General features: G+C 37.5%; 2 protein-coding genes, 1 long non-coding RNA gene and 1 pseudogene across 3 annotated transcripts; 3 read left to right on the forward strand and 1 right to left on the reverse strand.

Moving 5' to 3' along the window:
- Window positions 1-442: 442 nt before the first annotated feature.
- On the forward strand, window positions 443-1,090 carry LOC128284282 (dirigent protein 22-like; annotated as a pseudogene).
- A 2,220-nt stretch (window positions 1,091-3,310) lies between these two features.
- Window positions 3,311-4,952, reverse strand: LOC108472430 (protein translation factor SUI1 homolog 2-like). Its single transcript, XM_017773949.2, has 5 exons — window positions 4,795-4,952; window positions 4,121-4,201; window positions 3,824-4,029; window positions 3,677-3,730; window positions 3,311-3,591 (listed from the first exon to the last, which is right to left on the reverse strand). Exons 2-5 carry the CDS (start codon window positions 4,155-4,157, stop codon window positions 3,547-3,549), a joined length of 342 nt encoding a protein of 113 aa, XP_017629438.1. The 5' UTR covers window positions 4,158-4,201; window positions 4,795-4,952; the 3' UTR covers window positions 3,311-3,546.
- A 582-nt stretch (window positions 4,953-5,534) lies between these two features.
- On the forward strand, window positions 5,535-8,112 carry LOC108473727 (uncharacterized). The gene is made up of 4 exons (XR_001869800.2): window positions 5,535-6,173; window positions 6,272-6,356; window positions 6,439-6,786; window positions 7,717-8,112. It is a non-coding gene; the product is annotated as an uncharacterized LOC108473727 (long non-coding RNA).
- Window positions 8,113-8,632: 520 nt separating this feature from the next.
- LOC128279316 (uncharacterized) lies at window positions 8,633-11,428 on the forward strand. The gene is made up of 3 exons (XM_053022254.1): window positions 8,633-8,793; window positions 8,886-11,147; window positions 11,237-11,428. Exons 2-3 carry the CDS (start codon window positions 10,482-10,484, stop codon window positions 11,300-11,302), a joined length of 732 nt encoding a protein of 243 aa, XP_052878214.1. The 5' UTR covers window positions 8,633-8,793; window positions 8,886-10,481; the 3' UTR covers window positions 11,303-11,428.
- The last annotated feature ends 2,070 nt before the right edge of the window (window positions 11,429-13,498 follow it).

Genomic DNA, 13,498 nt, shown 5'->3' on the forward strand with positions numbered 1-13,498 from the left:
GGCTAAATTTATTATTATACTATTCAAAATCATGTACAATTGATGGAGAATATTAACGTTGTGGCTAATTATCCTTAGTTGCTTACCTTCGAAATTGACAGGATTAAATTGCTTTGGTTTTTTAAGAGGGACCAATTTGCTCAATTTTGGAATTGAAAGGGACTGGAGAGGTCTTTTTATCAATTAATTATTGCTTGCTTCAATAAACGGCTACCACAATAATGATGATCATTGCTCGCATTTCTTCCTCTGGATTCATGTAAATGAACTGTCAAGGCCGGCCACAAGTAATCATTTCTTCACAAAAACAATAAGAAAACAAAATTAGAAACAGAGGAGACAAATTTAACTATATTTTTCATATTATATTTTCATTTCCTTACCCTATAAATGCCCTGGTTGGGAAATTCATCTTGCATTGCAGCTGAGATTTTAAACAGAAATGGCTTCCTTCGCAGCTCAAACTCTCTTCATATTGTTCTTCACCCTCTTCTCAGCATTCTTCATTTAAATCAATGGAGAGTTCTCGAGGCAATCCATTAATATGTCCACAAAACGCATGGAGAAAGTCAACCGTCTGCGTTTTACTTCCATGATATTGTAGATGGAAAACACCCTACAGCCATGCAAATTATCAGGCTACCAAACAAGACAGCTACATCATTTGGTACCACTTTCATGGTGGATGATCCATTGACAGAGAAGCCTAAGCCTACTTCAAAACTTGTGGGAAGAGCTCAAGGGATTTATGCTTTCGCTTCTCAAAATGATTTTGGGTTGCTTATGGTCATGAATTTTGCTTTCTCAGAGGGAATCTACAATGGAAGTGCAATCAGCATTCTTGGCCGGAATGCAGTCCTTGATACCGTGAGGGAAATGCCGATTGTCGGAGGTAGCGGAATTTTTCGGTTCGCTCGTGGTTATGCTTTGGCAAAGACAGTTTGGCTTTATAAGAATGGAGATGCCATAGTTGAATATAATGTGACTGTTGTTCACTTGTGAACAATTGGTACATGCATGCATGTGATGTAATTCGATTATGTATGCATTGGTTTGTTTTCTTCTTGCTTTAGATTGTTTCTCCTATTGACTAAAAAGACAATTGATGTTATTGTCATTTATACTTTTTGTGAGGATCAATATATGAGAAACTTGGGATTGAAGGAGATATTAACCTCAACTTTTCATTCGAACACATGACTATGAACAGGGTTTGTTGTATGATGGGACATTGTATTCACATTCAAGAGATTTGGTTATCGTGGTTTCTAGTCTAGAACTACGGTAATCTTAGCATGGTGGGCTCAACTTATGTTGATCCAAGGTTGGTTCGCCTGATAGGAACAAGACATAAGAGTAGTAAGTAGTTTAGAAATAGTAGCCATGTTGGATCTCTCAATCCAAACACAAAATTGATTGGAGAAGGAACATTTTTTCACCGCATTTATCCTCCAAGGAAGATGGATATAACATATCCGGGGTCCTTGATTATGATCTGGTTATATTCACCTAAATCAAATCCACTATAATCCACACGTCGAAGAATTCTTCCATGAAAAACAGCTCCATCACAACCAGGTTTCAAAAATTTCTAGCTTTACACTCAATGTCTTCATCCCTCGAATCATCGTCATTGACAAAAATGCAGCATAAAGTAACTCCCATTCATTGACTATCATTATGAATATTGTGAGGAAGTTGTACCTTGATTGAAGAGTCAACTGATTGGCGACTAAACCATTCCGGGATTCCACTTCCAGGTACCATAACATCAAACTTCAGTCTTGAATTTGTAAATACCTGCAAAAGAAAACTCGGGTTGTTTAGTAACTAACACCATAAATAATCTAGTATCGGGTTTTGTGATGGAGACAAGAGATACTAACCAACCTTAAGTGCATTGATGTTCTCAGCCAAGTTGTAGCAGTGAATACCACTGATACTTGCCCAATGCACTGCATTGCATACTTTTGATGGATATGCAACTGCTTCAAGTGAAGCACAACCTTAAAATATTTATGCTCGGAAAGTCGAGTAATTGACAAAGGTAAGGTGATGAAATTGTTACCACTAAGACTAAGTTTTGTCACCGCCTAGGATATGCAGTTGCAACAAAATTTCATTTCAAACTTTATAGAATTCTCTTGTTACCTGAGTGTTTCTTTCTACCAACAGTTTCTTCGGTTAGTAGCTCTGCTCGACAAATCTTTAAAATTCTCCAAGGAAGAAATTGTAGCTTCATGTCTTTCAGGAACCGTAATCAAAATCTTTTCAACAATTTGTTGAATAGGATCCATTTCTTTGGTAGTTGCTGTTGTTAGTCTTTTGATTACTCAGGAAACAGAAAGAAGAACAAGAAAAAGGTTAAAAAGACTAACAACAGCAAAAACCAAAAAAATCGATCCTATTCGTCAAGTGCAGCAGCTGAGCAATACCCGGAGGGGCAACTGTTTGTTGCAGCATGTTTTGCAAGTAGAAGCACCTTTGAGAGTTGGCTGGCGGATAGTGGCTGTACAAACCACATGACAAATGATCAAGAATTGGAAACCGTCAGTATCTTCTAGTGAAAGGCAAAAGAATAGTAGCCATGGAAAACCAAAAGGGTATATGGTTTAAACCTCATTTTTTACGTTTTACTTGTGCCTGCGTATTGGACAATTGGTTGAGAAGGGGAAGATGCGTGAGTTGCCACAACAAGAGAGCGATACAGTGCCCTGGCACAAACGGCTTGAGCATTTCCATCATAGTGATGTGCTCTATATGAAAAAGAACCAAATTGTTGTTGGACTTCCTCACTTAAAAAGAAGAGCTTCCTGTGTATATAGTCTGCCGATATAGGAAGCAAACAAGACTCCCTTTTCCAGCAGAATCAACTTGGAAGGCAGCAAAAAAGCTACTGTTGGTCTATGCAGATATTAGTGGACCTCCCAGACACCGTCCTCGAAAGGGAAGGCAAGTACTGATCATCAGCTCACTGCACTATACACTCCGTAGTTGACATCGAGTAAGCACAATTTTGTTCATGATTAGGAACATTTTGTAAATACTTGAATTACTGGTGAGTTATGTGAGTGTTTTACAGTTCTCCAATAGAGGGGAACTGTTTGAAAGAGTGAGTTCATACTGAGAGAGGTGAGAGTAAAATTGGTCACTTTGTTGACCATTCTTTTATGTAATAATAAAAGAAGAGAAATCATTGTCTCAAACATCCATACCACCAAGTACTCAAATAATCTTGAAGCTTCTTCACATGTAACCAAATTAACCCTAAACTAAATGGAGAAAAATAATTCGATATCTAAAACAACACTTGTTTTAACTTTGAATTATAAAGAACCAAACTTCCATAAATTTCATAATCATCAAACAATACAGCATCCAATGAACTGAAAAACACAATAAATAAGAGTTGCATTTGTTTTTTATCAAACCAACATAAAGAAAACATAACACTATATAGATTCTAATCAAGTTGTAATCAAGTTGTGTTTCCTGCATTGACACGAGGCACAGGTGACTTAGCAGAAAACCATAAGCAGATGCAATTTAGAAACCATGGATTTTGATGTTTTCCTTCTTCACAATGCCAGCCTGGTCGGAAAAACAAAGGCAACGAAGATTAGGATCTCAAACACTAAAATGGATTAGATGTTCATTAGAAAGCACTAACAATTACCTGAACAAGGAAGGTTGAGACATTCTTGCGCTGGTCACCTTGGAGTTGAATAACCTAGATATAAAGAGCAATATAACAATCTTAACCACCAGGCACCGATAATGGATATCAACAAGGTTAACAATATCTAGAGGATTATAAACACACCTGCCCTAATTCAGGGTCCTGGACCACAGTACCATTGCAGCAAAACTCCTTCTTGAGGTCTTTGAGTATCTTGTTGTAGCTGAATTCTTTCTTCAACCCTTGGACAGTCGTCAAGCTTTTCCTACCGTTGCGTTGCTGAATACGAATGTGCACATACTCCTTTGCACCGGCACCTGAGTCCTCAGCATTTGCATCAGCAAAGGGATCTAGCACAATAATTACATAAAACAAGTTAAACCCAAAAATGATGACAGATAGATAAATAGCATAAGTGAGGAAGTTAGGATCCAAGCATACCAAAGGCAGTAGGAATCTGGACGTCGAGATCAGACATGAAACTTAGTTGATCAAATAGGCTTAACAACCACAAGCTGAGACCTAAACATGTAACACGATACCCACATCAGATTCGGCTTCATATAATTATACCACCAAGAATAAGAATAGTTAATGGCAAATTCTATTATGATTTAGGGCAACCAATACAAAGATTTTCAAAAAAATTTCATCAATAGATTGAAAAGAACAAACAAAAGCCTTAGAAACCCCTCAAAAGGAAAATTGAAACTACATGCATATAATCATTATAAAATCAAAACCATAGGCTAATTCGAAAACAAGCATTATTTGTTTGCAAAAAGCCAATAACCCAGACTCGACTTAAGGTGCACTACCACTCCAAATTAAGATTAAAGTCTAAGGTTCGAATTCCCTATCAATCTTCGACTTCCTCAAAGAAAACAAAACAGTTAAATAAATAATACACTCCAAAAAGAAAGTAACTTTGAATCCTAAATTTTGTCCTTTTATTCAAGCAAAAGCAATTCCCAAACAGAAGTAATTATAAACAATTAGAACGGAAATTAAAAGAAAATTTGACGATACAGACAAAACCCAGAAACAAATGTTTTAGATCAACCGGATGAAGATAAAAAGTTCAACTTTAACAAGAAAAAAAGGGGAAAAGTTACCTGATCCGAGGTGTTTAGGGCTTTCTTGAGAGAATTCAAATAGATAATAAGAAGAAAACCCTAAAGATCGGATAAAGCTTTTGGTTTGGGTGGAGATGGAATTAAAAGGAAAGGTTGAGAAATTATTTTATTAAAAAATATTTGTTAGTTGGGGGGATTCACGCGAATTGAGGCAGAGCGATTACAGTATTGCAATTTGTACTCGCTAGAAAAAGCTTGTGATGATTTTATATGGACACGTGGCGATCGATGGGAAAGTGATTAAGTAGAGAGCAGTTGACAATTTGTCAACGGCGGTTGAAAAGTGTTTTTCGAAAGACAAGGTTAGTTTAGAAAACGACGGCGCTTTGAGGTCTAAAGAAAGAGCACGTGGGAGATTAAAACACGTTATAAGTAATTGCATTATTCGCAAATTTAAAATTATTTTTATATTTTATTTTCATAATTTTTTACTCTTCCATTTATTGTTATTACATTTTGAAATAAAAGAATATTTAATTAATAATAATGTAACTAAAAATATAACATTATAATAATAGTATATATAAACATAAAATAATTTTTTATTTTTTGAAATCAAATTGGGATATTATTATTGCAGTAAAACAAAACCAAACAAAGGAAAAAGCTTAACAGAGTCAAAGACCACCGACCCAAAAACCAACACGGGAGCCCAAACATCAAAAAGGCCGAAAAAGAAAAATCTTGAAACATATTAAAATAACAAAATAAATGCCTAGAAAACCCAGTATGTCATTAATGATCTGTCCTCAACTTTCCTCTTTTCAATATTTCCTTTTGACTTGTCGGATCTAAAAGCCCGAGAGTATTGTGACCAAATCAAAGAAATGGGACCTCTCAAGTCCCAGTTCACCATTTCAAACTCTTATTTGATGAATTTGGTTCTATTGGTCGTTCCATCTCCATTTGCTGTTGAGCATATCTAAGAACACAACCCACCAGGTAAATCATTTCTCTCTTTTTTAGACTCATCGTGGCTAGGTTATGGTCTAACTAATTAGCTTACCTGGAAGCAAAATGGAAAACTAATGACCGAAAACTTTCATTTTCCTTTTGAATGTTTCTAATGCAAGCGCTAATTTATGATTTATCCACTAATCTTGTTTTGCATTTGTTAATGATGGATCTGGAATCCCCTTCCACTATTACATCTATTAAACCCAACTCGATCCCTGTGAGCACGGCTTCGAAATAGGCAAGGGCTTCTGCATCAAAGGTCGTGCCAACCGCCGTGTGCAAACAAGACTTAGAGACCAGAACTTCTCCTTTCGCGTTTCGTACCACAATCCTCGAAGCCGACTTAAAACCCTGGCAGTCGAACGAGGCATCAAAGTTGATTTTAATAATCTGTCCTCCAGGTGATTTCCAATTCTCCTTCTCACCAACAAAGGTCACGAATGTAGTTTTTGGTGAAATTAGCTACTCTTTTTCCTGAATGGGTTTTCCCTTCATGCAGATTCCTATTTTTGTCTAACCAAATCGACCACAAGCCACAACCAAAAAAGCGCTGTTAGGACTTCGTGCAACTTCCAAATACCTAGGTAAGCCATTCAAAACAATCCGTCTGTTGCCTTAGAATTATCCATTCAAAGTTTAAAATTTGCCATATTTCTACTGAAACAGGACATTGGCCAAAGACATGCCATAAAGTCTCAATTCCCACGTTACACCTGGGGTTGTTTTGAGTCAATATTTTGGCATATAAGTTAAACATTGTGGGGATGAAACACTCTCTATATCATTATCTTAATTTTATTGGGCAGTTGTAAATCCCACAATTGTTTGTAGAATTATTTTGTTGTAATCTGTAAATCATTAAAATTAGAGGTAATGCTCTGAGTCTATAATAGTTTATAGGTGCTTTTTGTCAAGAACATACCCGAGGGCTCACCGCACCATATTACCATTCAACATGCTCATCCCTCGCAAGTGGAATCTGCAGGATTCTGTCCGCATCATTCGTCTTAAAAGGTATTGCGAATAATCTCCTCCTTCCATACTCTACTAGCACTATCAATTAAACACAGAATAGTAGATAAGTTTGCATTGTTAATTTGATTATGTAATCTGTAATTTGTTGTCCCGAGTAGCTACGCATCCTTGTTGATTAATATGCTTTTCCCCGTACAAACCCTTCAACCCAGACCGTCATTAAGGAAACCTTTTGCCACCTAAATACTTTTTTACATATACGATGGTGTGCACCCTAGCTCTGCCTGTAAGAAACTGGTAGAGGGATACTATTTGACTTTTAGAACTTGCGCTTATAATGAGTCAGGCCGATTAATAAGACACCGTAAGGCCACATTAAATTTCGTTAAATTCCTAAAACCCAACCCACCGTCCAATTTTAATTCGTACATTTTATCCCAGCTACACCAATGAATTCTTTTGCACGCATGCCTTTTCTATCACCAATACCTAGCAATTATAGCTTCCGTTTCTCCATATAAAGTTTTTGGTAAAAGAAAGTACATCATGGAATAAGTAGGGATCACTTGCAAAACCGATTTAATAAAGACTTTCTTACCCCCTTGTGATAAGAACCACAAACTCCATCTATTAATTTTCAGTCGAATTCAATCCTTTAAACTTTGAAAGGAGGCCTTCTTTTTCTTACTTACCAAATTAGGAAGATAAGATATTTCTCAACATCATTCGAGCTCCTCACCCCCAACAATCTCGTAAAAAAATGTCTGTTAGCCTCCAAAGTATTAGTACTAAAAAATACTATGGATTTTTCAAAGTTCACACACTATCCAGAACACAACTCTCCTTTATCTTCTGAGCTCCCAAGACAGTTGATAAACACACTAATTTACATAATTCTTGTGTTTAATTTGGTTTATTTCTGAATTAATCCTTGCTTAATTGGTGTTTTTTATGATTTAATTTTGTCAGAGATGCAATTGGTCAAAAACAAGCAAAAAGAAACCAAATTGAAAGACAAATTATTGAGTTAGGGCCAAATCATAAATATGGGAAGGCCAAGGATTTAACATCAATTTTGAGTTTGTAAAAATCTAAAAATAGAAGATATTATTTTATTTAGTTTTATTATTTATTTATTTTTATTTTTATTTTATTAACTTAGAATAGGCTATTTTTAGTAACCCTATGTATATAAATAGGGGTTTTTAGTTTCCTAAAAAAATCATCCTTTAATTTGTATTCCTTCTTCTACTTGGAATAGAATTACTCTCTCTCTTGTATTTCCTTTTTCAATTTGGAGTTGGAATATGATTTCTTTTCTCTTCAATTTGACGTTGCATTTTGTAGCTTTGTCTCCAATTTTTATTTCTTTTCTACAATTGGGTCAATTGCTATCCAAGTCCCTTTTCTTTTCCAAAATTCCATCATCCTTCACACAAAGCCAAAACGCAATCCATAACCTTCAAGCATGATTAAATTCATGCCACACTAAACTCCTTTCAGTTTTAAGTTGGTGTTAACCACGTCAAAAAAACCCGTGAGTTACGAACCCGAGCTATTTAACTCCCAACTTTCGATATTTATTATTTTTCCGGATTAAGAGTATGACTTCGTCAACTCACAAAGTCAAGACAACACTAAGTCAAAAAGGACGTCGTTTGAGTTAGTGTGGCTAGACGTACAGTTGGAATTCCGAAAGGATCGATTGTCTAATTGGTCTTCCGTGAACACATTGGCGTGCCAAGTGGAGATTGTTGTTTGGTTCCGTCAAGGGAAGAAGTAACCGGATTTAAATGTCCCAAATGTTTGAGGGCATTGGTTCGAGCTAGGCTCTTCTAGAATGCAAAGCTGCCGGAGTTCTAAATCACAAATGTTTTGTAGGTTGTTCGATCGGTAAAGGTTAGTTATAGAACGTTCCATCACTAATTTACACAAGGAAGAGTTGGTGTCCGATGCGTCCTTGGTAGCTATAACTCGCTTATCGGAAAAGAGTAGTTCACCTAATTTCGAGGATCGGGTCAAAGACAGAAAAAACCCGTACTTAAGGTTGAGCTAAGTTTAATTGATTTTTCTTCAGATTACTTCGTTGTTTTTTATTTAATCTTTTACTTTTTACGTTTTTTTTGTGTTTATTTCAGGTTTCATATTTTATCCCCCCAAACATCGCGGGCACGATAACTATCCAGACATAAATCTGATCGAGAGATAAACAATTTTCAATAAACCAGTCTCTATGGGATCGACCCTACTCCCTATACTGTTTTAATTTGCAAATTAGGTGTAGGTTTATATTGGTGGAATCGACAGCCGTCAGTTTTGGCGCCGTTGACGGGGACTGGCAACACTTACAATTGTTTAAATCGTCTTCATGACCAGATCTTCATCAGTAGATCTCGAATACGACCCAGAGATCGAGAAATCGGTGTGAGCACTACGAAAAGAGACAGAAGCTCTTAAACGTACAAGTAAAGCAGGAGTTGAGCTAGGACAAGGGATACTAGAATCCGACGTTGAAAAGTTGAGCGAAGTAATTCGTGCAGAGGCAATTCGACGTGGGAAACGAGTCGAAGAGGTTGAACCTGAGACCGAACCACTCTTTGAAACAAAAGGCAACTCGGTGAATCAGAAAGGATGGCAAATCGAACCATTCGTCAACTAGCCGCTGCTCCCAACGAGCAAACATCGTTATGCATCAACTATCCAACCGGAGGAACCCCTTTCGAATTGAAGTCGGGCTTGATTCACCTTTTGCCCACTTTTCGAGGCTTGAAGAACGAAAATCCACACACTCACTTGAGAGAATTCCACATGGTCTGCTCAAACATAAAACCCCAGGGAGTACCTGAAGATGAAATCAAACTTCGGGCCTTTTTTTTTTCTTTAGTTGATACAGCAAAAGAATTGTTATTTTACTTACCCCCCGATTTTATCATAACGTGGGATGACTTATCTCGTGTATTTCTTGACAGATTCTTCCCAGCGTCACGAGCAGCTAAGCTTAGGAGGGACATAGTGGGAATTCACCAAATAGAAAGTAAATTGCTCTACGACTATTGGGAATGATACAAAAAACTGTGTGCAAGTTGTCCTCAACATAGGTTGACCGAACAATCACTTCTTCAATATTTCTACGAGGGTTTGCTCCCTATGGAAATGAAGATGATTGACGCTGCTAGTGGAGGGGCGCTTGTCAATATGACCCCTCAAAGGGCAAGAGAACTAATATCCACCATGACGGTAAATTCTCAACAGTATCGGCCGAATTTGGAACCGACAAGACTGGTTAATGGGATAAACGTTTCATCTTTAGAAGATTAATTGGATAAGCTTACGAATGTTATTCAATCTTTGCTTACAGAAAAGAAGAGTCTGACCCAACTATGTGGAATTTGTACTACGTCTGAACACACGACAGATTTGTGTCCAATCCTTAACGACAATTCAACGGCACATGTTGATGCTGTCGGAGATTTTCTGGGACCTCCGCAAAGATGCTATGATCTTTTTTCCAACACCTACAATCTCGGATGGAAGGATCATCCCAACCTGAATTACAGAGTTAATCCCGATATAATCCATCATACTAACCGAGGCCTCTACAACCACTATAACAACACAAACCGAGCACATCTCTAGAAGTTGTTGTGGAAAGACTTGCTGCTGATGCTGCAAAATATCAATAGAGGACAGACACATCAATACAAGAGTTAACTAATCAAGTTAGTAAACTCTCGATGGTAGTTAATCACTTGGAGTCTCAAGGAAAATTACCTTCCCAGACAGAGCCGAACCCTCGGCAGAATGCCAGTGCAATAACTCTTCGTAGCAGAAAGGTTCTAGAAACAGTTCCAGCCAAAAGTCATGGGCAAGACAAGGAACGGGAAAAGCAGATCTCTGATCCAACAGCCAGGCCAGAATCAGAAATTCAGAGACCAGTTGTGATGCCACCTCCCTTTCCAATGAGGCTTGTAAAGAATAAGAAAGAGAAAGAGGAAAAAGAAATCCTCGAGACATTCAGGAAGGTGGAGGTAAATATTCATTTACTCGACGCTATCAAACAAATCCCTCGTTATGCAAAATTCCTTAAGGAGTTGTGTACTAGCAAAAGGAGGTTAATAGGTAACGAAAGAGTAAATGTAAGAGAAAATGTCTCCGCAGTACTGCAAAAGAAAGTTCCGCCCAAAAATAAGAACCAATGTATGTTTGCTATTTCCTGTGAGATAGGTAATGTAGGCATTAAGAAAGCCATGTGTAATTTAGGGGCTTCCATTAATGTTATGCCTTATTCTATTTATAAGCTGACTAACGCCGGTACTTTAAAAGAGACAAGAGTAATAATCCAGTTGGCGGACAGGTCAGTCGTCTATCCCGAAGTGCTACTTGAAGACGTCCTTATTAAAGTTAATGAATTAGTTTTCCCTTTAGATTTCTACATTATTAATATGGAAGATGATAATTCTACTAATTCGTCTGACATTTTGCTTGGAAGGCCGTTCCTAAGTACCGCAAGCGCAAAAACAGATGTTCGAAGCGGGACGCTGACCATGGAGTTTGATGGCGAAATCGTGAAATTCAATGTCTACGAGACCATGGGTCATCCTAACTCACTATTAAATATTTCTAGCATCGATATTTTAGATTGTTTAACTCAATCTTATTCTGAATATCATGACTTTGATGAGTTGGAAACTGTCCTTTATAGAAACATTGACATGAATGTTTTACATCATCTCGAGGAATTCACAATCATTGAAGATCCGTTGCAAGAAATTGTCAATCACTTGGAAACGCAACCTTCGTTGACAAACCAAGGTAACCAATTTGAACTATTATCTTCTCAAACTAAAATGTTGCCCTCGGTTTTGCAGCCACCGACCTTGGAGCTTAAAACATTACCGGACCACCTTAAGTACGTCTTTTTGGGAGAGAAAGACACATTACCGGTGCTAGTGTCAAACAAGTTAACCAAAGACGAGGAGGAAAGTCTAGTTCGAGTTCTGAGAAATTATAAGGAAGCTATTGGTTAGAAGATAGCCGACATAAAAGGGCTAAGTCCATCCACTTGTATGCACAAAACTTCCATCGAAGACAACACAAAACCAAAGAGAGATGCTCAAAGGTGCCTCAATCCACCCATGATGCAGGTAGTAAAGAAGGAGGTCCAGAAATTGTTAGATGCTGGAATGATATACCCTATTTCTGACAGTGATTGGGTTAGCCCGGTTCATGTCGTGCCCAAGAAAAGTGACGTGACAGTAGTGAGAAACCCGTTAGGTGAGCTGGTCCCTACACGAGTCCAGAATAAATGAAAGGTTTGCATCGATTACAGAAAGTTGAATGCAGCTACCCGAAAAGACCATTTTCCACTCCCATTCATCAATCAAATGCTCAAGCAATTAGCCGGTAAATCCTATTATTGTTGTCTCAATGGGTACTTAGGATTTTTTTCAGATTTCAATGGCTCCGAAGGATCAAGACAAAACGACTTTCATGTGTCCCTTCGGAACATTTGCGTATAGACGGATGCCGTTTGGACTCTGTAATGTTCCGGCCACCTTTCAAAGATGCATGGTGAGCATATTCTCTGATTACGTCTAGAAAATCATTGAAGTTTTTATGGATGACTTCACGGTATACGGTAACTCTTTTAACGAATGTCTCAATAATCTTGCTAAGATATTGCAAAGATGCTTAGAATTTAATCTTGTTTTAAATTATGAGAAATGTCATTTCATGGTTGACAAAGGATTAATTTTGGGTCATATAGTTTCCTCGAAAGGAATCGAGGTCGATAAGGCAAAAACGGATATTATTAACTCGTTACCTTACCCCTCATCAGTGAGGGAAGTTCGTTCGTTTCTTGGCCATACAGGATTTTACAGATGATTCATGAAAGATTTCTCAAAAAACGCGCGACCACTTTGCAGTCTGTTACAAAAGGATAAGGAATTTGAATTTGACCAGACTTGTAAAGACGCATTTGATGTGCTGAAGCAGAAATTGGTCTCTGCTCCCATAGTGCAACCACCAAATTGGAACTTCTTATTCGAAATCATATGTGATGCGAGTGACCAAAGTGTGGGAGCTGTTCTTAGCTAAAGAATAGGGAAAGAGCCTCATGTTATCTACTATGCTTCGAAGACTTTGGATGCTTCCCAAAGCAATTACACAACCACCGAGAAAGAATTATTAGCTGTTGTGTTTGCTTTAGATAAATTTAGATCTTGCCTATTGGGAACTAAGGTAATTATCTTTTTTGATCATGCAGCTTTGAAATATTTAATAGGGAAGAAGGAGGCAAAATCCCGACTGATCAGGTGGATTCTACTCCTACAAGAGTTCGATTTTGAAATCCGGGATAAAAAGGGAAGTGAAAACTTAGTAGCTGACCATCTGAGTCGATTACTGATTCTAGTAGACGACACACCATTGAACGACAACTTCCCAGATGAAAATCTGTTTTCAGCAAATGCAGTTTATCCTTGGTATGTAGACATAGTAAATTACCTCGTCACAGGTACTGTTCCTTCAGATTTACCAAGGTCTAAAAAAGATAAGATAAAAAAAGATGCGCGATATTACATTTGGGACGATCCTTACCTTTGAAAGCATTGCTCGGATCAGGTAATACGACGGTGTGTAGCAGAAACAGAGGTACAGTTTATCTTAATTTTTTGTCATTCTTATGCATACGGGAGGCATTTTGGACCTAAACGCACCACACAAAAAATTCTCGAATGTGGATTATTTT

This window comes from Gossypium arboreum, chromosome 11, assembly GCF_025698485.1.
Source record: "Gossypium arboreum isolate Shixiya-1 chromosome 11, ASM2569848v2, whole genome shotgun sequence".
NCBI classification, from domain to species: domain Eukaryota; kingdom Viridiplantae; phylum Streptophyta; class Magnoliopsida; order Malvales; family Malvaceae; genus Gossypium; species Gossypium arboreum.